At 40.0% G+C, this 26,417-nt stretch overlaps 1 protein-coding gene across 2 annotated transcripts in view; it reads left to right on the plus strand.

Annotated features, from left to right (window-relative positions):
- Positions 1–26,417, plus strand: part of snx33 (sorting nexin 33) — a 42,146-nt gene that overhangs the window by 9,005 nt on the left and 6,724 nt on the right. The window contains exon 2 of one of the 2 annotated variants that reach the window (XM_067500300.1): positions 6,015–9,731. The exons of the other annotated variant lie outside the window; for it this stretch is intronic. Within the exon in view, the coding sequence (XP_067356401.1) occupies positions 6,015–6,268 (254 nt within the window). The 3' untranslated portion in view covers positions 6,269–9,731. Of the gene's footprint in view, positions 1–6,014; positions 9,732–26,417 lie in introns of those variants that run through there. 2 annotated transcript variants of the gene reach the window in all.

A 26,417-nucleotide genomic window follows, 5' to 3' on the forward strand; every position in this document is an offset into this window, starting at 1 on the left:
TAAGACTTGGAAGGATTTCAAAAGCCCACAGCTCTTAACAAAGCTTAAAATGATAATACAAAGCTATACAAAGGCATTATGGTGTCAGAGACGGTGTTGACATTGGTCATTTATTTTACTCCAAATGTGATTACTTATCCACGCTTTTTAAAACTGGCCAAGCCTACTAGTCGTAAAAGTCAGCTAGAAATTGAAAATATTTTCATGCGTGATGAAACCATGACAACATCCTTTTTGTTTTTTTTGTTTTTTTAACAAATGTAGGAAACCTGAGCTGAAAGGGGATGAAATAAATCCTTTATCCCAGATAAACATTGTAACATAAATGCATGGCTGTTAGTGATGATGAGTAATACATCCCCTCAAGATCAGTGCCAAGCATATGTTCCTTAACAGGACACGATAGCAACATGTCTGACACATGAGGATTTATAACACCATATGTGTAAGTGTGACCTACAGTATATAAGCGTTTAAGATCAGATTGTCTATAGGCTTCAAAAAGAAGAACATCTGTTGAACATCTTTGTTGGGCGTCAGTTGAGAGCTATCAAGCTATTGGGAATATCATGTCTTAAATTTGTGATTTGTCCTGGCTTCAAAAGTTGAGGATGGGCACAATAGAGGATTGAGCACGATCACATAATAAACATTTCCAGCAACTAATTCCCTGTTCAGGCTAGTGAGCGTGGTTCTTTTCTGAAAATTCCTCCTCCCCTGAAGTAAAAATTAGCCTTGAAGGTAAATGACTGAGGACATTCCAGCTTAGGACTCAAACGTCAGCACCGTTTTTATCTGTGTATCTGATTGGCTGCTGTAAACACTATTACTGAGGCTTTTAAGGCGCACTTTAAACACTGGCAGATATGGCAGAGTCCTTTTGACCCCCTCATGCATTCTTAAGACTGTTTGTTAGGTTTCTTATTTCCTCTCCTAAAGTGTTTTATTCTGAAGTCTCGGTTTCTGTTTTCCCTTTGTTGCGTTAAGGTTAAATGTCACTGTTTGCTGTGTTTTGTCATTTTATCTGAAGTCCTGGTCACACAAGCATTTAAAATGGGTAGGAAGGAAATAAATGAACTACATTTAATGGAACTATCACAGTTGGTTCAAATCTGAAGATATTTTGAACATGGTAGAGACCCAGAAAATGTGGGAAATGACTGGATTGTAGCTTGTGAATTGTTTCTCCATCAACATTCAAATAACTTTTCAAACAAGCCAAAAACCATTTCCACAAAGGAGGGAGGATTTACAGATGGCAGTTAAAAGGCAGGGGATTAGTCTCCTAAATAAACACTGAGTTTATTCTCTTACAATTGGAGGTAATATAATTATAGACTCAACCTAATAGCAGTGTGTACTGTACATTTGGTCTCAATTTTTGTCACCTTTTACAGATAGTAAAGGTAAATATGTAATCATTGCATTATTGTTTCTCCTCTCTAATACTGTTGTCTCCCTCCTCAAAGTCATATCCTGTTGAATCTTTGAATGTCAGTGGGCAGCGTAAAGATGAAAAGACTAGTAGCTGTGGAGCTACTTGTGTTGACTGCAGGTGCAACAGTAACCCTGCAGACAGCCTCCGCCCTCAAGAGGCCGTACTGTTTTTTTTTTTCATTGTGCCACAGCTAAGAGTGACAGGAAAGACCCGAGTTAAGAAAATACATATAGTAAACCGGCCTTTTGTCACCTAATGCAGCATTTTAAGAAGGCTTTTTGATATTTTCATTATTTTTATTTTTCCTTACAGGTCAACAGAGAGCAAATATCTCACCAGTTCACTGTGGTGCTTGACACAGACGTCAATCCCCCCACCACCCCCCAACACACACACGCACACATCAGAGGCCTTCACAGTCAGTGTTTAGTGGTGACAAGCTTCATTTGTCCTCAGTGTTTTTGTTAACTGCTCTGGCGATTGTGAACAACATTCACTAATCCTACTCATGTCATGTTATTTCTGTTTGGTCTTTGAACCAAATTCCCAGATTAGTTTATTTCACAGTACACTGATGAGTCATTCAGATATACGGAAATTTGAAAAAGAAGAATACACGAATGTTTTTGTAGGGACTGGAACCTTAAACTAGATGAGAAGTCAGATTTAGGCTACGGCATTTTACCTTGGACTGCACTAGAGTAGCTCATTGCAACGCACAAGCCATTCGGTTGGTTTACTAAACCATAGCAAATTAGGTTGGAATTGAAAATGATATTTTCCCTATTTACTTTTCAAGAGAGAAATGTAGTCCTAAAGGAAAACAGGGGTGTTTTGTGGTTTGCACTGCAGAAGTGAAGTCATTACGAGCAGCTTTGCTTTCACATAGGATTTCAATCTCACACCCACACGAACTCAGTCACCTCGAGCGGATTGTGAAGCAGCAATCAGTGTCTTTGATAACTGGAGATTGTATTTATCTAAGCTAAAGGGAACATTTGAAGGATTGTATCTTTATATGTAATGAATGGATCATTCTGAATGAATCAAACAACAGGTACTTAATGCCCTCGCTTTGGAAATATAGGCCAAGCATTTGTGCCAGAGGAAGTTGAAAAAGCTAATTACATTCTAAGAAAAATAAACCAAGCACTGCACAACCAAGAGTTGTGATACTTTATGAGCCAAGTTGACATTTTTAGTGGTTTTTCAAATTGCTACCTACACTGATTAATAAAGGCATGAGCCATACTGTATGGGAAAAGAAACCAATTACAGTAAAAGCTCTTGTCAGACAGCAGAGACTAGCAGTCCACTGTTATGCTGATTGATTGCATACACATTGTAGGGGTCAACAGATTTATACAAACTACCTTAAGCTGAAGAAGCTTCACTCCAGTTTATGGATGCGTCAGAGTAAACAGGAAAAAATGATATAATTAGCTTTAAATCGAAACCAGGGTCCCTCATGATGAGAGTTAAAATTGGACCCACTTGTCCTAAAAACCGCTGTGTCTTAATGTTTCTACCATAAAAGAATCTGCAGTCTAGGGAGAAAAATAATGCTGGCTCTGCATAAAAAATGAACTTAATCGCAAGAATTTGTGAACAACACCAACACATAAACGAGGCCTTAAAACCCCACATGCAGACAAGACTGACTTTTGTTCTCAAATTTCATGTTCGCATCAAAAGGACAGAAGGTAAACGTAGACATGGAGAAGTGCTGTACTTCCTGAACTCATCCTCCCGTGACCTCAGGCCCAGGGATGGCTGTGGGAATGGGGAATTTAGCAGATGCCTGAGTTCAGCCGCCCAGAGCGTTGTGGTCATAGTTAATCTCAATGAGCCTCATTCTTTTTCTCCGTCTCTTACGTACACATACAGTGCGACTTATCAAAACAGGCCTTAAATATTTTCTTTTGCTTGCCATTGGCTGAAGTGTTAGTTATAAAATGTGTTAATACCCGTTATAAACATTACACATGTGGATTATGTGGAAGAGCCTGTGAATCTTTTTTTGTGGGGTGTCAGGAGGTGTGATCGGCCATATATCAAGTATTACCACTTAGTCAAGATGAGCAAAGAGATTATGAACTTAAATTAATTGCTTTATAAGGGATTGATCTAGCAATTTTATCCTTACCTGCAGATCCAAGTTCAATTATTTACCGTAATTTAGCATTTGGACATATTACTCAACTGAAGTACTCACATTTTGACTACTTCAGTTGTTGGCCATAATGTCTATAAAGATTCATATTCATACTTTGGTTGGTATGATTGTAAAATAGGTCTTTTAGTTTGAAAAAAAAAAAACATTCTAGCCACTAAACGAGCATTTAGGTCCCGTGCACAGTTGTTGCTTCCCTTTCTCTTTCCTTTCCTCTTCTACTCATCTTGCCTCCCCCACTTTCTTAATCCTCTGTACAGTAATAATACATATCCAGCACTGACTCGTGGAGCTGTCACATGTAAAATAGCTGCCATAAAACATGCGGTAGTTGCTCTGGTTGGGCAAGATAAACAAATCTGGTGACTTTCTAGACCACTGGCCATGTATCATATCATCATAGAGCAATTGCTAACTCAAGGGAAAAAAGGCAGAAGGCTTACAGTGGGAGAGAGGGATTGGTTTGTAGAATGGTTTGAAACCCACCCGCTTTGCTTTTTATTCTACCATTCTTTTGCTTGCATGTTGCAGCTTTAATGATACGGCTTAGAACGAAGGGTTAGCTGCAACAAAGAGCTTTTAGAATACAACACAACCTGAACAGCTTCAGCTTTTTGTAATGCAACGTAAATCGCCTGTGTTATAGCTTTAGAGGTTTTGCATGGGAACCAATGCTGCTGTTTAAAGCGTTGTGGTAGGATTTAGCAATAGCAGATCCCAAAAATGCACCCCCCCCCCCGTTTTTTTTTTTTTCCACACACAACCATGAGTGCTTTTCCTTTATGTCCCACAGACATACTATCTGGTGATGCACATTCTCCTCTCATGTGGAAAACAGAATACATGAATGTAGGTCAGCGCCACAGACTGTAGTCCACACGCCTCTTCGCTGGAACAGATTGGAAGTGCTGTTCATGCTTTCCCAGACTTCTGCCAGGAATTCTATACGAAATCCAAAGCAGAGCGATTAAAGTATAAGACCTTTACCCTGCAGCACATCTACAAGGCAAAAGGACTATAGCTTGTCCGAACTTGACTTGCTTACTATATACTGTGCACAATGTCTCACTGAACTCTATCTGGTTCTTGGTTTGGAGCTCAGGTTGTGTGAGATTGAGACTCACTAATCTGATGAGACATGCAGCATGGCGTAATGCCATTGAGCTGCCATGTTCTGCACTTGGAAAGTGACATCATGGCAGTCTGGGTGAATGTGGTTACAACGCGTCTTAATTCCACTGAAACGAGACGTTTGGTATGCAGTGAAACAAAAAGTAATTGTGTGGCATGTTCGCTGCTCCCGCCTATAAAGTGTGCAGCTTTACAGTAGTTAATTTCTGGGGGGGGGGGAGTTACGATTTTGGGTCTGAACCGCTGATCTCGACAGAGAAGATGTTGGCGGTACATTACTGCTCTGTACCCACTATACAGTAATACGGACCCACCCCATAAGCCACAAAATCTGAGATCGCTTTTAGACTGCGTTTATTTTTTATCACCACTTCTGTTTTATGGCATTTCACTTGCACATTTTAAAGCCTATATGTGACTCAAAACTTCATCTTATTATCACTAACAGCCTGTTGGTTCTCCTGGTTTGTACATTGTCTGCAATTTTTAAGCTGACGGTGCCCTAAAGGGTCATTTCAAGTGTGATTCACTGTGAATCAGTGTCTCTGCTTCTCTTAGTTCACTTACAGCAGTCATCTTAAGGACTACTGTATTATGGTAGAGCTGTTGCCATTATGGATATGTTCTTATTGATTCATCTTTTGATTATTGTTCTTTTCAAATTTTGGTACATAAAAAAACATTTGTGTCTGATTAACAAGTCCAGAGAAATTAAGCGTATATTTACCACAGTATAGTACGTATGATATTTAATATTTACTGTCATGTGTAACAAAAAGAAAATGGGTCAAATTTGAGAAGATGCAGCCAGCAAATGCTTTAAAAACAAATATTCAGTTATGAAGAGATTTCACATTAATACTCTACGGATCAGCTAATACCGTAGTATTTACTAAAAACGGACCATATGTTCTGTGCAGTATCAAGTGGAGCCAGTTTAGAATGTTTGTGTTTCCACACTGGAGCAGAACAAACAATCCTAACATTTTACTGTCTGCATGGCTTCAAACCACTATGTGTCATCACCAAGTGATGAAATACATTTTTGTTTGTGGATTTAGTGAAAGGAAATCTCTCAGAGATGATCTCAGAGATGGAGCTTCAAAACTGGGCAAGTTAAACTGAAACAATTAGTACGCCCACATATTGTACTGTCAAACCGGGGTAAACTAGCAGCACTAATTATTGGTCATTTGGATCGACTGACCCTTTTTGGTAGCTAACTAGTTTGTGCAACGCAGTTTAGCATATTTATTTTTTTCCTTAACACAGGTGCCTTCGCCAAGGTAAAGGAGAGCCAGCGGATGAGTGATGAAGGGAAGATGGACCAGGACGAGGCCGATGGCATTAGGAAACGCTGCCGGACGGTCGGGTTCGCCCTACAGGCAGAGATGAGCCATTTCCATCAGCGGCGAGAGGTGGACTTCAAAGACATGATGCAGGCCTACCTCACGGAGCAGATAGCCTTTTACCAACGTGTTGTCCAACAACTGGAGCGCACCCTGCGCATGTATGACTGTCTGTAAAGACACTCATTGTCTGCCGGGTTCAAGATGCCAAAAAAAAAACAAAGAAGCACGAGGGAAAGAAGGGAGGCTGCTAGTCTTGGCTCTTTTATGAAGGCGTTAGGTTCAGAAAGACTTGCAGGTAAACGAAGCAGTAGTTACTGGAAAGACATTGAAAGCCAGTCAGTTGTTCACTTTGATGGATTCAAAGTCACATTTTTGTACCTACTGTACCTTTTTATGTCTAAAATACACATTACTAAGGCAATATCAAAGCATATTGTTAATTTTACATACTTTAATGTTACACCTTAAATTAAGAATATAGATTTGACATTCATATAGTTGATTATTCTATAGTGTAATACATTAAAGCCATAAAACGGGTTTTATGTCCCCTTCTCTACAATATCATGCACTTTGGCTTCTCCAGGGACTGAGACAAGTTGCTTCCATTATGTAAAAAAAAAAAAAATTAATCATAGTGTGGTTTACTTAATAAGATCCAGTAAACATTCCAGATGTTTTATGTCGGCTATTTAGGTTTTTATCAAAAAACAAATATGGCAGTGTTTTTGTCTGACCTGTAAATCTGTCACATTCACCGTCGTCTCCTCTGGTTTGTGTTGCTCAGGTTTCCACTGCACATTTTCATGTCACCTCCCTCTGGTTGTCCCTTAATACAAGTTATCGAACCCTGTCTAGACCTGATACAACGGTAGTTTTTGATTTTGTTACTTGCTTGAGTGCCTTTAAGGGTCTGAGGAATGCTGATGGCATATTTTTGAAATGGACTGACTGTCTGTAGAACTGACTGTGTTTTTATGGAGCAGATTTCAAACACAAGTTTGCACATTTTGATATAACTGTGCATAGTGAATGTGGGGGACTGAATGAAATGAGTTCACTTTTGTGCAAGTCAAAACCCATTTTCATGTCGTAAAACAAAAACAAAAATTAATTAATATGTAGCAGCAGTTTGGTTCAGCCAATATGAAAAGTCGTCACGTTGCAGATGTGGATGAACTGGTTGCGAGAGGTAAAACATTAACGTGGCATTTCTGTGTTTGCATTAGATCATTTAGTTTACACAAGACCAACTTCTTCTTACTGTGTTACTTGAGCTTGGTGTTTAATGTAGTCTGGGTCAAAAAGCAGTTTGATGTTCACATCAAGCAGTTTAAAATGACTTTTAATGTGCAAATAAAACCAAAATGTATGTCTTTCAGAATATCCTTATAGTGCAGCTATAACCGCTGAAAGGAACAGTTAGACATTTTGGGAAAGAGCCTACACTTATTTGCTTTTTGCCATAAAAATTTGACGAGAAGGTCAATAACAAGCTCGTGTCTGTTCATGCTAGCAGGCAGTCAGCTTATCTTAGCTTATCTTAGTTTAGCTTAGCATGAAGGCTGGAAACAAGGTGAAACAGCTAGCGTGCTTGTATTAAATTCACCACTTAAATGTATTGTTTCATTATTTTGTACAAAAAAAAATAATATTAGAAATGTTAATTTGTGGTTTTATAGATGGCAAAGCCTGTCCCTGTTCAGCAAGTAGTCTGCACCATAATCAATAAATCTGCAACTTTAATATGCTTTAGTTTTATTATTGAATGTAAAAACAAGTCCTAGCTTATTAGTTATTATGTTTTTGAGGTCTTAATAAATGGGTTTAGTTACTTTTAGACACAAACTGGCTGTTCACTATGCAACGTTCTCATGCTAAGCTAGGCTAACCAGCTGCTGGCTGGACGATTTCATTGATCCTGCAGACATGAGATCCGATCTTCCCACGTGACTCTCTCCAGGAGAGTGATTATCAATTTATTAATCGTCAGCATTATCTGTATACTGTTGTGTTTTTGTTGCAGTTGTGAGTTGTGTGTCACAGTGTCACCTTCCACATTCATTTTAGAAACGTTGTCCACAGTGAGTAGGATTTGAGGATTCAAGCCCCCCCCCTCCCCCCCCCTCCCCCCACCTCCGGCACTCCATGCCGAGTGGGTGTTTATTGCTAAATAAGAGCCATTCCAGTAACATTGCTCATGCTGTTTTAATGGGAACTCGCAGTTTACACGAGACTTCTCCTTATCACGCTGACTTCCGGCTTTATCTGGAGTCTGCGTGGCAGTTACCTCAGGAAATGTAAGGGGCCTTTTTGTGAGCTTGACACACTTCTCCACCATCTATTCCCAGTGTTTATTTGTCAGCTGTGAGACCCCGATTCGTCATTTCAGTGGAAGACGCTTTGATGGTTCAGTGGTTTATTTGGGTGTGGATGTAAAGGCAAATGAAAAATTAACTTTGTGAAATCTCTGCCTGGTGTTTTTGATTCTCAGAATTTGACTTTCGAACCTTGTTATGGTTCCTCCATCACAAAGGAGCGCAAGTTTCTCAGTAAACAGATATGAGTGTTGTTTCAGTTACTGGTACTGCTGCACCTGAATCTGGAGATTTTAACTCTAGTCTGTAAATGTGGTGTTATTTATGTTGGATTATTTTCTTAACAAATGTTTGCTTTTCTTATGCTTGCGTTGGTTTTCTTTTTTTTTCTGCCAGTATTTGCACTCATTTCAGTTTCTCTGTGACCAAAGAAGTCTGATATTTTCTGTAAGGCTTCCTTTTTAAACTGTTTGGTTTAAGCAAAAATTAATTTGCGGTATGGGTTTGCAATTGAATATATTTTTCACTGAGAGGAAAATGTGACGAGAGCATTTGGAAAGATTTAAGGAAACATTCTACAAAGAAACTAACTAGACACCAAAGGCAAAGAGAGAATGTAGGCAAAAGAAAGACATGCAAGGTGCAACTGAGTGAATGCAAGAGTGAAAATCCTTTTGGACAAAGTGCTGCAGCCCCAGTTACGCATCATATTGACTCTCTTCTCGTGTTCCAAAGCTGCATAAATTAAAAGCCAGGTGTTTCACACGAGTGACTGTTTCATAACATGGATGTGTGACCTGATGAGTTGCAGGAGCTCTGTGGCTTAGTTTCAGTCTCTGAAATAACGGATGGCAATTTTTAGTAAGTAATTTGTCACTTGATTAAAGGGAAGGGGACCTATACATGTAATAAAAACAATGATGGTGATTGCACTCTGTCTTCTTCATCTCTGTAAACTTGTATGTCTGACATTTCAGAATGATTTTTTTTTGTGTGTGTGTGTTTACATGAATAGGTTGACTATTCAGGTATTTGTTTGTATAATTATGATGCAAGCCCCAGAAAGTGATAAAATAGGGACCTAATGCATGTATTCACTTTATGTGATGAGTCTTTGTGCAAATATTGTCGCATTCTTTCAGTATTTTCTTTATCCATACTCAGCAGGTCAGGATATTTGTGAGCAGGATGTAGTGACACACATGCAAACAGTTTGCACTGAATATAACAAAAATAAGGACAGCCAGGAGCTGTTATTCAAAATATTGGAGAACATGTAAAAACAATGATGCAATCCTCAAATAAATGAAACAAAGAAATATGTGTATGTCCTTCCAGAATTTAGACTAGACAAGATTTTTCACCATTTTATGCAGGGATTTTCTTTTGGTCATTTTGTGTCTACTTCATTTGGGTTTTTGTCTTTTGTCATAATTGGTGTTTAAAAATGTTTGTGTCCAATTTAAATGAGCATTGTGGCTTCCAAACACGAAACTCTTAACAGTCCTTATGTGCAGATGTTTTGTTCTAGATTCTTTCTGACCGTTCAGAACCCTCGGCCCGTGCCTGGTAGGTCTGTTTGGTAATCCACCCAGGCTTTTAGCACGTTAGTTAGCCAAGAAATTACTCTTGCAGCTAGTGTTGAAGCTATAAACATTGAAGCCTTTTAGTCTTCTCTGATGTTGGTTTTCATTTTAATATAGTTGTTTATTTTTATTTACAAGAGCACGTTTGTCCATCACACCAGGGCTTTATGAATGAAACTATAACTGACGTGTTACAATGAAAGCTTTTTATTAATGAGCTTTCTGCTATCACACATTCTGGTATTGCATTTTATTCCAGGAACATTTTATTACATGTTTCCTCATATTACTGAGGCTCACTGACTGTGTTAATCGGTGACAGGTGATAAATGCCAAACTGTAGCCTGCTAGGCTAAAGCAGGCCTCTCCTTTTAATTTGTCCCAGATGTTAAGGAAGCAAACATCTAATTTCCACAAATGAACAGTTCTGTTGTTAAAGGAAATGAGTGGTTGGCAGAGACATCATTAATACTAAGCTGCCTCTCCTGTGTTAAACCTGACTGCAGGTGTCTTAACAGTACTGTTGTGTAGCCTGTCCTGTTTCTATGCACCAATATATTGTACACTGATGCTAAAGGATCACAGTTGCTGAGCTGAACACACTTAGTGTATATTCCAGACATACTTGTTTCCGAAATCCAGATGTTTCCATTGGAACCCAAAGCATATGCTAATGTTTCAAGCTCTCTTTGCAAGGTCTCGGTATGCAGCTCGAGCGACGATGAGGATGATGTCACCTCCGTGATACGCGCCAAGGGGAGACGTCATGAAATGTACTTCAACGTCTAAATTTGAATCCCAAATTACTGCACTAATTAGAGTGGTGGAGGCAAATACTTTCAGAGTAATTTTGTCTTTCACACACTTCTGTAATGTTAACCGCAGGGTGACAGTAAATTGACACCTTGGAAAAGTCATACTAATTGTGCCGTTCTCTTCAGCAACCCACTGTATGTGAGTGAGGAAGTGGGGGAGATGAAAACGAGTCAAGCTTGCCTTCTTTTTTAGGCTTTTTCCAAAGACAGAAGCAGAAGCATGGATGAGGTAACTATGGCACCTCTTTTTCAGGATTAGAGAGCAGTGGCTGAAATGGCTCCAGCGTGGTGCAAAAACTAAAAATGCCAAGAAGCACAGCACTCCTTCAGTTACAGTATCACGGTATGTCATACCTGTTACCACTGGTCTTGTTATGCTTGGGTGTCCTGTTGCAACAAACTCACTTCATAACTTGAACTAAATGCATAACTTTCTTTCAGGTCTGCACTGCTGCTGCAGCGGCACACGGTAAAAGCTTTATGGCCATGAGTGCCAGCAGATGTCCATTTAAAAAAAAAATTTAAAAATAAAACTATAACAACATGTTGAGTGAAAGAAAAGGAGACATTTCATGTCTTCATAGTCTGGGCAGGAGAGCTGCATGTCCAACTCCTTTGACAGGATCCCTCAGAGGACACGATGTACCCAGAGTCCTCATTTGTTTCCCTAAACGAAAAATCAGTCTGAGCTTCAGAGACCAGCAGCAAATGTTTCCAAGTCCCAGCAGCTTCAATGTGACTTTTTGCAACAAGTTTTAGATCTCAAATTTCCCACTCGTTTAGTGTAGCTTAGTGTACGAGTATGTGCAGCTGTAAAATGATGCACTTAAGGCTTTGTTGTTTTAACATATCATGGATGACCAATCAGAAAGTTTGTCTGTGACTCCTGAACTGACTGCAGTGACATGCATTTGAACTTCCCATTGCAGAGGATTACTGCTTCCTCTTCCCCCTGCATCTGAAGGAAACAAAGGCAACATATGGTTGAATCAACACACGTGGTTTGGTTGGTAATACCTCCTCCTCCTGTTTGCCGCTGGGGCTAATTTGGCAGTGGAATCCTGGCACGGAGAAATCTCAGTGGCTTTGTCCTTTCACTGTGACCACTTTGACTCTTTCTGTCTCTTGTGCTAAGTTTGATTCTCATTCGGTTTTATGTAGAAACAAACACAATTTCCCAGGTGCATCCTTAATGCTTGGGTTTCTAACTTGTGCCCACTTTAAAGAACCATTAGCAGCATAGACAGATTAAACTCCAGGTGGCTTTTTATTCTGATCATAAATTTTGAACTGTTCAACTAGAAAGTTTATTTATCCTTCTCAGATGGATTTGTTTGAAGGATTTGTGAGGGCTTGTATGGATATTCCAATAATAACACCCCTTTGTGTTATCCTGACACCCAAGTGGAAACCATTAGCTCACAATAACTGTAGATTGTTGTGAACATAAGAAGCTCCTATGAACACCCGAGTCTGTGTCCGCCTGATGTAAATCTGCACCAGGAAAGAAATTATAAGCCGTCATAACGCACACGCGTTTAAGGAACCAAGTCTTTCTGCAAACGATGGTTGAGTTTTCTAAACTCGAACAAGACCCTTTATCCTGATTCAAAAGGCTTGGCGTGTAAACAGTATACAGATGTATTCGGTATACAGTAACTTTTGCTTGCTAAATACCGTCGGTGTTTGACATGTCAGCTAATAGTTTAATTTATACGTGACAGCAACTTGTACACAGAGCCAAAGGAGATCTGAATCTAATGAAAACATGGCCACTGTGGAGCTGAGACTTGTTTTTTTTTTTAAACATATGGAAATTATTTTTGAAACACGCTGCTGCCTTCCTGGGAACTCTGAGCATGAGTCATAATCAGCGACCCATAAATTTAAAGGGGCAACTCCATTGATTTAACAACTTAAGATAGTTTAAGTGGAATTATGGTTATAATGGTCAAATAATGCCTGTTGTGAAGACCCCACATTTTTAACTTTGAGCATGTATTACAAGCTGTGGTGTGTAGTATTACAGGTGTGGTACTGGAAGGTAAAGCTCTCAATTCACCTCACACTCACCCAACTCACCCAACTCTTGGAGATGAACACAAGTGTCGAAAATTAATTTCCTCTGTAAGGTGGCCAAGCTCAGCCCAGAGTCAGAAAGAGCCAGTTGACGTGTTTCGTGAATCTGATCAGGATCTGATCAATTGGAGGTCTGCCAGCCACGTGCAATTGGTGGGAGGCTCCAAAGCCAATCCAGAACTCGCTGGAAAGATAATACATCTCATCTGGCCTGGCAACATCTTGGGATTCCCCAGTAGGAGCTGGGAAACCTGGCTGAGAAAAGAAATGTCTGGACTACCTTGCTAAACCTCACCCAACCCTAGATAAGCAGCAGATAATTGATTTATGGATGGATGGATGCAGTTTCAGCTTTTAGTTTGTCTTTTTTGTATTAATATCTGATGTTTTTAAAGAGAAACCATTAGAATGTGCTTTATTGAGGGACCCTTTGGAAGGTTACAATAGAATTTATTGAGCTGCAAAACTTTTTCACACAATGTTTACCCTGCAGTAGCAGTAGAACTGCAGTGATTTTTTTTTTTTGTTGTGGCAGGGTAAAAAAAAATGACTTGGTACAATTCCTTTACCTATGATAGTCACTAAGACATACTGTACCTTATTAGCATCTTGCATATTTGTTTTTCTGGCTCGTTCTTTCCATGTCCTCCCGGTCTGCTTTCCTTTACTTCCCTTCCTCATTTTCCTGCACCTTGACCCAGATAAGAGGAAAGGGTAACCCTAGTTTAAACTGACTGGTTCCTAATACATCTTATGGGCCAGACTGTGTGCTTTTCATTTGGGTAAAGGTCCATATAAACACTTGTTTCCCCATATACACTTAGTACAGATCCCAAAATGCCCTGCAGTACTGATTCACCGTCTGCTTTTGCTCTAACTGTTTGCCTGACTATGAGAGAGGACATTCCAGTGGGTTGGACCCAAAAAGCCTTCACATTCTTCCGGAAAGTCCCAGTGAAATGTTTTGTTTTTGTAGGTTTTATCACTAGTTAATTGGGCCACAACAGCATCAGCATGCCCATCTCCGCTGGGTGACATCAGCAGCGTCCTAAAAGACTAATTTCTGTTGTATGTGCTATAAAACAAACAGAGCTCTTTAAATACTGACTCATCATTTTTGCTGTGTAGCACACTCGGCATTAACCAACATGGAACTGAAAAAAAGAGAGCCAAGATGTCAAGCTGATGTAGAGCCTGGCAAAGGGTGTGACAAACCCCTCTGACTGGTTTTTGGAAAGCCAACAGAAAACGCTCATTACCTCGTGGCTCAGTGCTGTCACAAAAAAGGGCATTTCAAGTGCAGAGAACATACTTTAAACACACTGTAATCCCCGTGCATTAGGTTTGCTCTTACACAATTTGTAGCTGGGAGGAAAACATGTGACTTTCTAATCCTGGAACTTTACGGCTGTATAAGTCGGCTGTGAATTTAAATGTGCACGCTTTTGTGTTTCACTTTAAAATGAGGAAATCTTTTCCCTGCCACATGCCTGTACAGGTATCGCACGAGTTGCATGTGAGAAGTTTCTGTGCTGAGCAGTTTCAGGACGTCACGTAACAAAGACTTGTTGCTCCAGAGATTGTGAAATCTGACATATTTAGATAGCGAGGGAGACAGACTTGAGGTAGCTGTGGAAATTGCAAGTGCTGCCGGTACAATAAAAACAAAAGCTCAGGCTTAGATTTAGGCAGAAAACAAGTCCCGTAAACACTTCTGTGCTGCTGTCACATCCGGACCACAGTCTGTAATGCTGCATCATCACATGGAAACTGCTTTGCTGGCACTTCTGATTGTACCACTTCTGTATCTTTATAAACCTTTTGTCAGTTTTAATTCACCTCATCAAAACAGAATTTCTGCTCTACACATTGGCTTAAGGTTCAAAATTAAATGTTTGGGCTGTGCTGTTTGTTCGAGCCATTTCAGAGAAAAGATGACTTAATTAGTCACATCCAGCATTTTTCAGTGATGTTGTAGTTTTTTTTTTTTAATTGTCTGTAACTTAAATGTTTCTCAATTTCAGCAACTGAACTCACACTTTGGTTTTGACCTCACCTAAGACTTGTTGTCAGTTTCATTTCCTTCCTAAAGAGGCAAATTTCAGTAACATATTAACATACAACCAGTGGTTTCATTGTTTAATACATATAAAATACTTGCTGCCAGGGACAAATACTTAATGATACAATATGCAACATTTTCTAGTATGTTTAAAGGAAATGCTCCATATCTTAATGTGGAGAGGTGTCACAGCTTCCTATAACACAAACATATTGATGAGGACCAGCACCAGTGAGGCTCACTCTTCTAATCAGTCAGAGAAGAGCAAAGATTTCTGCTTGATAAGTACATGTTTTTTTAACACTGACTAAAACATGGCAGAGCACAAAAAGTGAAAGTGAAGTAAGTTAAGTAAATGTGTATTAGAGTACACAGAGGGAAGGCCAGAGAGGACTGATTCCAAATTTCAAGTTGCATCAGCTTAATCACAAGCAACCTTATAAGTCAAGTGTGCTAAGACTAGGGATGTCCTGATACCAGTTTTTCCCCCTGAGTACAAGTACGAGTACTTACATTTTAGTATTTGGCCATTACAGGTACTAAACTGCTTTGCTTCTAGAATGAGTTGCTAGATAGTAAAATCCTCATCAATCTTTGCAGGCTAAGCAAATCCCGCACGTTCTTTTGCTAAAACAAATATGGCACCGAGCGGGGTTTGATAAACGAGCATTTTTCAATGAAAAGAAGGAAAATAAAAAGGAAAAAAGGCGAACAAAGCATACATTTGAGATGAGATCCTGGATGGAGACATGAAGACAACACAAACTGTCCACACAGAAAACGGTAAAATAACTAAGTACATAAATAAGAAAAAACGTGAACTTTCAGCAGTGTTCTAGTTACTATACATTAGTCTTATTGCCAATGTCATTCACAAATATTAAACTTTTTAAAATACTCTTGAGAAACATGAGTATGAATAATTCAACTAGATCTTAAGACTTTATTTATTTTTTATATTCGTTAATTATATTAAAACAGCTTTTAACCTCACATTTTGTACCTTTGCCTACCTGCCAAGTTGATGTGGTATAGGACGCGGTATCTGAGAAGATTTACAAGTACACATAGGCAGAATCGGGCCCTATGCTCAATACTAGTATTTGCATCTGAAAATGTTTAGGCAAGATATACAAGGCATTGGCTTCTAGGAGTGATGAATTCCTCCTGAATTCCACTGTCATCTGCATAGTTTTCAGCACGTTCAACTCCAGGTTGTTTTGACTGCACCAACGCGCCAGCTGATCAAACTCCCACTGGAATGCAGTGTCATCATCATTTCGGAGGCGGCATAACAGTCGTGTTGTCCACAAGCTCAAGGTTCATTAGAGAGAAAAGCAGAAGGGAGAGGACACATCCCTGAGGATGCCTTACATGTTGTGTCCTGTTGGTCAGAAGGCTGGCACAGGGAGATACAGAGGGAGGGCATGGGGGGTGTATGCAGTCTTGGTGTCTGGAGGGGGGAAGTGGGAGAGGGAGCTGACCATGTGTGTCTTGAGGTGGATTTAGGGGGGTGGACACGAGTGTGGTGGTGGTGCTCACTGAGCTTGTGCAGGTGAGGGGTGTGGAGTTGCGTTGATAATTATTTCAACATGGCAGCCTGGACAGCTGCCTTGGTCCAACACTCTGGAGGGTTCTGCCTTTTTTTCTTAGGCTTGGTAAGTCTAGCTAAGTTTGACCCCATTTACACTTATTTTAGCTGATTTAAAACAAGTGTAAAAAAACAAAAAAACAAAACAAAACAAGAAGGACATTACAGGAAAATGTGTCATCAGTGGTGGTTGTTTTGATGGTGAATTCTGAAAGGACAAAAAACAGCTACAAAAGCTGGGACATATAAGTTTTTGTTTTTCTAATACAAATCACGTGTGCACATACTTTAAGCAGAAGTAATGCAACAGTAGGGTTTCAGGCAATATGTGGTGGTGTCACCTGGACACTGCTCTTCGCCCTCCGTGATTACTGCTCTTATTTTCTTTTCTCTGTGCTCATGGTTCATGTAGAAAAGGGCTTGAACAATAAGGAGCATAAGTAGACAGCCAATATTTGGTTTGAAAGTTTTTGCGACCTCTGGCAAGTGAAAAGATTTGAACACGTGCAAATTGCTGAGCACATCCTCCAACCTGGAGGCTTCTGAACAGCTGCCAGAAACGGCTCCGCTAATGAGCTGCTGAACGACGAAGTGTTACAGGAACCCATACAACTGCCAAGCAGAGTTTAAAAGTGATATTCAATCCAAAATGTATGTTTGAAAATAAAACCGTGAAATCCTGTGTAGGCTGCTTAAGGGGGCTGTATAATGTGTGACCCCAATCGTGATCATACAGGAAAGATATGACAGGAAAAGACACTTCGAGCAATCTTTACAAAACAAAAAAATGAAATGATGAAAATGGGGAGAGTTAAGCTTGCTCCCCTTTTGCAGACATAAAATATGTCTTGATCAGGCTGGAGATGATGGGCCATTTGTTCGCTTTGGGATTTTATATATTTTTTTAATTAGTAAGGTGGAGCTTTTATTATAAGTTGAATGCGGTTTGTTGGGACTCTGTGAGTTTTAGCAACAGCTATGATACAACAAGCACATAAATTACAGAATCATATTTAAAATTGTATATAAGAAAAGACACTAGGGAATTGAGATTTTTCAGCAGTGAGAGAACATTTTGAGCCTCTCATCCTTTTCTCCTCTGCACCCTGCAGGATTAGGAACCAAACATGTTAACCAGCAATGTTTTTCTCTATTTAACAACTTCTTTAAGTCAAGGAGAAGTTGAGGACCGTTGAAATAAGAAATGCTTATAGCTATGACTGAATCCAATTGAGCAAAGCAAGAGTGACATTTATGTTCCTCGCTTACAAATAACTGTGAACTCTTCCCTCACCTAACCAGAATAAGGAGGTATTCACTGAGCTGATACCGGCCATAAATGTCTGGCTTGGAATTCTCTTTTTAATAAATCTGAGAAATGATCTAAACCATAAAGCTGCTGACTCATGCTTTATCTACAGTATTGTTCAAAATAATAGCAGTACAATGTGACTAACCAGAATAATCCAGGTTTATATTTTATTTTTTATTGCTACGTGGCAAACAAGTTTCCAGTAGGTGCAGTAGATTCTCAGAAAACAAACAAGGCCCAGCATTCATGAGCATTCACTCGTAAGGCTGTGCAATTGGGCAATTAGTTGAAAGGTGTGTGTTCAAAAAAATAGCAGCATCTGCCGTTGACTGTACAAACTCAAAACTATTTTGCACAAATGCTTTTGTCTCTAGGATTTAGCATCCTGTGAATCACTAAACTAATATTTAGTTGTGTGACCACAGTTTTTTTAAAACTGCTTCACATCTGTGTGGCATGGAGTCAACCAACTTGTGGCACCTCTCAGCTGTTATTCCACTCCATGATTCTTTAACAACATTCCACAATTCATTTACATTTCTTGGCTTTGCTTCAGAAACAGCATTTCTGATATCACCCCACAAGTCCTCGATTGGATTAAGGTCCGGGGATTGTGCTGGCCACTCCATAACATTCATTTTGTTGGTTTGGAACCAAGACTTTGCTTGTTTACTAGTGTGTTTGGGGTCATTGTCTTGTTGAAACAACCATTCCGAGGGCATGTCCTCTTCAGCATAAGGCAACATGACCTCTTCAAGTATTTTGACATATGCAAACTGATCCATGATCCCTGGTATGCGATAAATAGGCCCAACACCATAGTAGGAGAAACATGCCCATATCATGATGCTGGCACCACAATGCTTCACTGTCTTCACTGTGTACTGTGGCTTGAATTCAGAGTTTGGGGGTCGTCTCACAAACTGTCTGTGGCCCTTGGACCCAAAAAGAACAATTTTACTCTCATCAGTCCACAAAATGTTCCTCCATTTCTCTTTAGGCCAGTTGATGTGTTCTTTGGCAAATTGTAACCTCTTCTGCACATGGCTTTTTTTTAACAGAGGAACTTCACACAGACGTCTTCTAACTGTCACAGTACTTACAGGTAACTCCAGACTGTCTTTGATCATCCTGGAGCTGATCATTGGCTGAGCCTTTGCCATTCTGGTTATTCTTCGATCCATTTTGATGGTTGTCTTCCGTTTTCTTCCACGTCTCTCTGGTTTTGCTCTCCATTTTAAGGCATTGGAGATCATTTTGGCTGAACAGCCTATCATTTTTTGCACCTCTTTATAGGTTTTCCCCTCTCCAATCAACTTTTTAATCACAGTACGCTGTTCGTCTGAACAATGTCTTGAACGACCCATTTTCCTCAGGCTTTCAACAAGTGCTGGCCTCATCCTTAAATAGGGGCCACCTGAATGCCACACTGCTATTTTTTGAACACACACCTTTCAACTAATTGCCCAATTGCACAGCCTTACGAGTGAATGCTCATGAATGCTGGGCCTTGTTTGTTTTCTGAGAATCTACTGCACCTACTGGTAACTTGTTTGCCATGTAGCAATAAAAAATATACTAAAAACCTGGATTATTCTGGTTAGTCACATTGTACTGCTATTATTTTGAACCATACTGTACATAGCCCCACTTTAATAATACTGTAATGTTTTCAATTACCACGAGTCAGCAGACGAGTCATGTTATTATTTATCCTCCATGGGTAGCTGATCTGGTACATATGAAACTGAGCTCAAATAAACCTGAAAGGATGTTTCCCGGTTATAAACATATTGAAAACTGGATTCATATTCTGCCGTGTGAGGCTATGAACGGGTATTTCGTATCACCACATTTTTGTTTAAAATAAACTTTCGAACACGATCCCAGAGTTAAACATAAAGACCATCGCTGTCAGCATTCCCCTTCTGGGTCCACAGCCAGGGTGTACAAGTTCCCTCCGGAGACAGCAGCCGTTTCCTCAGAACACAGTCTGCATTCCTTAGATGCTGTCCAATCCCTGTAAACAACATTCCTGCACAAAAGCCACAAAAGCCAATCAAAAGCCACAAAAAAACTGTTATCTCACTGTTCGATCCAAGAGCCTTCACGCTGTCATCTCTCTTTCTCCTCTATCTGTCTGTTTGGTTTCTTAGACTAAGTAATGACATTTGTTCTCTCTCCTTTGATGTTTCCAGCGGTTGATTAAAAACTGTTGAACGGGTTTCACAACAGTTACAGTAGACAACACACATTCACATCCTCTTTGTTTTTGACACCAGACTCTAAATCCTCTATTCCTTCAGTCTCCTCATAGCCTCATAGGAACAATAGTTACATTATCACAACAGAGGCAGTAGACTGGTGGATGTATTTCTGAATGGGCCTACTGGGTACAAGCTCAGGGACTCGGAAGTTCATGGGACAGAGCGTCTTAGGTTGCTGTTCATATATCTTGTTTGAAAGTGCTCAGTTCAAAGACAAAGCTTTGCAAAGCTTCTTTGCAAATGACTCAAACATTATGAACAACAACCTAAAACTATTCAAAACAGGCACAAATAAATAGAGACAAATGGATCAGTATAGACACAAAATCTGAAAATAGTCAGAATTTACATTCCAACTTAGGAAAACTAAACTAAAAGTTAAGGCCAAGCTATAAGGGGGGGGGACCTTTATCTGTCTGTGCCCGTTCAGAGTATAATAGTGGTTGATGAATTATGTCTATCTTTTCTTATGTTTTTCATTGCGAAACAGACACACAGGTTGTTTAGTACTAAATCTAACATTGAGTTGTCTGTATAGCCTATAGAGTCAGTGTGTTGTGGTGTATAGCACCTCACAATCTACCGAGCTGTTAAATATTCAAATAAAACTTTACTTCCCCCCCATCTGAACACACCTTAACCTGCACGCTAGGCAAATATAAACTAAGCAACACAACCAGACTGAACTTGGTTCAGTCACAGATCCAGAATTTGTCACCTGTAAGTGGTGAGTGGAAGCAAATAAATATATTTTAAAAAAAAGGCAAAAGCCAAAAACAGGAAGGCATCTGTAATTCAAACAAGAACAGTGTAGACACAGTATGAGAGTTATCAAAACTAAGTTAGAAGAATGTGCTGCTGGCTCTTTAAACAGTAGCCTACTAGTTGTTGTTGGGCATTTTGACTGTTCCCAATAACGTATTGCACATTTCTCATACAAAAGTAATTACAATTATTCAGAAGCAAAAGAAATGCACCTTATTACTTGCTATTTCTATTACTGATCTCTCAGCTCTGTCAAATTTGGCTTTACACAACTCCAAACTCTACACCACTACAGTATGTAACTTTTGAATTTGACACTAGGAAAACAGAAAAGAAAATATTACTGAGCAAAAATTAGAGACATTAGCTTAGCTTTGGTGACCACACTTCACACAGGAATCCTGTCTTTAGAAGAACAGCCACATGACCTCCAACACCGAAAATGAGATGAGTCCTAATTGTGTGTGTGTGGCCAACCAGCCAATTTGAATAAGAAAGCTGTGAAGTTATGCGGAGGCCTGTTTGTGCTGCTTCCATGTTTAAGAAACTAAGGTACAAATGACACCAGTTGCTTAAGAATGTTTGTTAAAATATTTTCCCAGGCCAAGACAAGATAACTCAAGTGTTAGCTCCGGTGATTTTCTCCCATGTGACAAAGCTCCTCCAGAGCCACAGGGTGAGATTATAAAACAGTTTCCACAGGCGGCCTCAACCCCACTACCCCCCCCGTTACTTGTACACTGACTTGGACTTGTGTCATCAAACTATGCTGGTTTTATATTAATCGTTGTTACAAACCTATGCATTCATCTGGCAAAGTGATATGTTGTACATATTGTGAGCGACAGTTCAGTTTCCATCCACTGTGTGAATTGTTATGCGTTGGTCTGTTCGGCTACGTCGGTGATGAAAAGCAGTGGAGGCGGACAGCACAGCTCTGAGTGAATTTCCAGACACGTTCCCACTTAAAATAACTTCCCAGCCGGGTCCCGCATACCACGTCTGCGTGTGTGCCGAACCCCAGCCCGGCCTGATCTGACGACTAACCCACCCCGCTCGTACCCTGCTCAGGAACACCTCAGGACCACACTTCCTCAGGTCATGTTACAGTTTAGTGCTTTCATTCTCCAACATCAACAGGGAGATCTTGCACAACATTTCACCTCAATCACAAACCTGCCTTTGAAAAATAACATGGACTGACATTCTGACAAATTGTGAAAACAGTCGGCTGCCAGCTCGGAGAAAATTGTCACTGCATAGACAATTTTTCATATTCTCCAATGAGGAAAAGAAACCAAAACCTGATTTGTGTTTGCATACGCGTGTGCTTGAAACCAAAGCGATTTCTTTCTCTTCTTCATGTGCTAACACAATAAACCCTCGAGGGAGAGCCCCACCTATATCAGCTGGACAGAGTAATGACACCCAGATCTGAGACGTGACCCCCCCCCCACCCCCGGCCTTCTCTGGGTGGGTCCACTATTATGAGTTCCTGCCTGATCTAGCCTCTTAAGCCTTGCTTCATGATTTTGGACGGCGCTGGAATGAGGGGATGGCTGGTGAAGGAGGTAGAGAATGAGATAGAACGAGGGGAGGGATGAAAGAAGGTGGGAGCCAACATTAGACCGACAGTCTGTGCTGTTCTTGGCTCCGTCTGCACTTTGTGACAGATTTCCATTACAACAGTGTTCCAGGCAGTGGGAATGCCAAAGCAGGGTGACCACATTTGTCCCAGACGAGTACAGGGTGAACGTCTTGCTCAGCACTGGACCCTGAGAATTTATCTGCTCCCCCAGTCAATCCCTAAACCCAAATTAGCAGTGGCAAGCTGAAAAAATGTAATAAACTTAGATGGTTTTACTCTAATTTGTGTTTACCAATAAACAATAAAAACCTATAAGAAGTACATTTATTGACTCTAAATAACTTGGTTTTTCTAACAGGATGAATCCTGTTTTTGTAAAATGGCCACGGTTTATAACAATAATACCAGATCAAGTTATTTGCTAAGACCTGCTAATGTGACTAAAAGACCAAAAGAAAATTAATGCACACACACATCCACTATCACAGATGATATTTATTTACAACCTACTTCCAGCAACATTACTCTAGTTTCTGATGTTACATTTTCTTTTAGATCTGTGAGTCTCTACCCCTGAGGGACATGTTAGCATCTTTAGCTGCTAAATGCTATGCTCACCAGCAACTTGCTAACTTATCGGCAGGTAAAAGACTGAATGTCGCTTCCTCATTCAGGTAATTGGCAGCCAGTTTTACGTGTAAGCAGTAAATATTGTCAGTGATAAAAAAAAAAAAAAATTTTTGGAATAGGAATCAGGCAATCACTAAGCTAACGTTAAACTAAGCTAATAGCTGCTAACTCTAGCTTCGTGTTTATTTTACAGAGAGGGAAGTTGTACCAATCTTCTCACGTGACCATTTATTTCAAAAACAGCAAGTAAACACATTTTCCACTATAGTAAAAAGTGCCTGCCAATATAATGTTTTCCACCATATGAGGAAAGTATGAAAAAAGTTCCCACTTGCCGACTTCAGCAGAGGCGAGCTCTAAATCTTTATCCTTTCCTTTTACGTCGTTTTGTCCTGTTGGTTTCCTGAAAAGCCACTAAATGTTTCCTTAAAAGTCAGGTTGGCGTGTCGGTCCATCTAATTACATGGCAGGCGTAAAAGTAGCCCACTGTGACTGGAATGTGGCTTGGAGACATGTAAACTACAGGTATAATGCAACAGAAACCTCCTACAGGTCTCATTAGCTTCACTGTGTACATCCTCCTCGTGTGTTGTCTCGTCTCTCTGCCTGTAGATAAGGGACGACACAATGGAGAGATTCATCACATGGTAGAATCCAGGCTTAAGTCCAGAATCCATCAGTCACGAGGGCCATTAGAGGTCATCGTGCTTCCTGAAGTATTCAACAAGATGAAAATCCTTCAGCTTTTTCAGTCACGCATTTTTTCCCCCCACTTTTGTCATTTTAGGCTTTCAGCTTTAGTTATTTCTCTGCAGGCTTGTAATTTAGTTTTTTGTAAGAAGGAACAGCAGCTGTATTCAGGTTAAAATTGTGATCACTATACTAGTACACTGAGCAACATTGTTGCTAATATTATATCATACATTCAGTGTAGTGCCAGGTTGTACGGAAAAGTGTAGCCACACATTAGAATGATCACATTTCTGATTGGATTGTATTAAATTGTACAGGTGTACCTAATGAAGTGACAGGTGAGTATTATGATGATTTTGTAAACCTATAATTTCCATCAGTAATGGCTTGATCTTGATGCAAGACAATGTAAAGATAATCTCTTCTTCTTGCTAACATGCACTAGTATGGAGCTGTACAACACAACAACAAAAACACTGTCATTGTGTTTGTGTGTGTATGTGTGTCTTCCTGTATGACTGAAAAGCTTGTCTTAATCTCTCAAAGACTGACTGCAGCAGCAGGGCTGTGTTTGACTCCCAGCCAGGCCTGGCCCAGCAAAATACACCGCTCCCCTGACCTCGACACATGGGCCGTGGGACCCGGCTCTAACCTTCTTTGACAGCTGCCTGTGAACACGTCATACAGTTGAACATCAACGCTGTTAAAGTGCTGTGCATTTTATTTCCTAACTTGGTTTGAGTTCACTGCAGAATGGAATAGTAGCACATACATATTAAAATTTGCAGCATTTAACCCAACCCCTCTGGGAAGGCACTGAGTGTCTCACTCGAGGACACACCTGGTGCATGGGCTGGGATTTGATCCTGCAGACTTTTGCATCCCAGCTTGATGCTCAACGCTAACCATGTCGTCCCTTGTGATCATCACACTAAACTCAATCCAAGTAAAGGCAATGTACACACATCAAAGTCTGTTGTTAAATGCAGAAATTCCTAAACTTTTACATATTTATCTACAGAATGAGTAATGTAAACCCACAAAACACTGAAATTTAGGTTTAAAGCTGCATAAAAACCTGACTCAGTGCCATTTGAATTACATACTTGCCCTCTTTTTTCTTGCAAAAATGAATTCAACAGAAACAGCTGCATTTGAAAATAATAGATGAATGTCACCTGAAGAAATGAATCACCTTAAAATCTAAATAATTAAACATCACTCTACCACCTGCAATGATTGACTGACAAATGATCCCTGAGAAGTGCAAAGTGACAACTCCATACTACCACTCGCTCTGTTTCCAAAACGAGAACAAACCGCAAGCTCACGGATAATCACATCAAGTTGAAAACTTGATGTGAAAGGTCGTGACCCTTCTGCACGGATGTGAGCGATGCCGAAGAAGAAGGTGGGAACAGCATGCCAGCACCTGCATGTGGAGATCTGATGGAGTCAGTAGTCTAAAGCAATCTGGCATGTCTGTTCTTCTGAAGCTGACTCTAAGCCCATTTGGAAGAGCCAAAGCCAAAGTCAACACAACACAGCTCTGACCTGTTTGTTTGATGCAAAGTAGCTTGAGTTATCTAAAATATTGCTTTGTTACTTGTGACATTTATAGCACAATTTCATTTTTCGGCTGGATAGAAGTATGTTTCTGCTTGCATCTGTAACGCTGACACTCCTTGTTGCTCCTGAGGATAACAGCTTATTTTTAAATGGTATTTTAAGAAATTACACGCACGCTTTTTTTTGTTAAAAAGTCTGTTTATCTTCATAAAATCTCAAGAGTGGCTCCGCCTCCCTGCCTTGAGTGTTTTCATTCCTGTGTTTTGGGAGAAAGGAGAAGTCATTTTGTTCCAACACTGGATGACAATCAACTACTCAGCCTCTCTGAGGAGGCCAACATAGAATAAAATAAGGAATCCTGCCTTCAAAAACACACTTTCTGGAATTCGAAGAAAAAAAAAATCTGGAATTCGAAGCAGGAAACTGGGATCAACCAACAAATCTGTGATTACAACACAACAGCCAGCTTTGATAACACAGGAGCATATGTGGAAGTGGAGTGTGGGACGTGTCCAGTCAATCTTAGGAGAAGGAAGTGATTTCTTACTCTATTTCTGGATGGTTCGCATTTTTGATAGCAGAGCTGACATTTACAACACTGCAATCACTTCTTCTGTGTTTGTCTTCCAAGTTCTAACTCATTTTAGGTCAATCCTTTCCATTCCCTTATTTAAACATTGAGATTTCAAATCTCATTTTTAAGAGAGACTTGCATGGCCAAAAATACACCCATGGTTACTTTCTTTTGAAGTTAATTCCAAGTGGTAGGAGCAGCAATCTTAAATGCTTCAGTGTGAGACTTTAAGACATTAAACAGAAAAGAGTTTTGAGATCTCAGATCATAACGCAAAGCACAAAGAGGATTCATAACCCCGCAACAGATCTTCACACCAGCTATTCACTTTAGCCAGTAACTCTCCTGCAGCTGTTCCTCACTCTTACTTTTTCTACGCATATCTTTTATTTCTGGTTAAGTCAAGGATAATGACATGACCATTATGTCCCTTAGATACAGTTTGACCTCTGAACTGAAAGCTACATTGGCAAC

The sequence above is a fragment of the Channa argus genome, chromosome 4 (assembly GCF_033026475.1).
Source record: "Channa argus isolate prfri chromosome 4, Channa argus male v1.0, whole genome shotgun sequence".
In the NCBI taxonomy this organism is placed as follows: domain Eukaryota; kingdom Metazoa; phylum Chordata; class Actinopteri; order Anabantiformes; family Channidae; genus Channa; species Channa argus.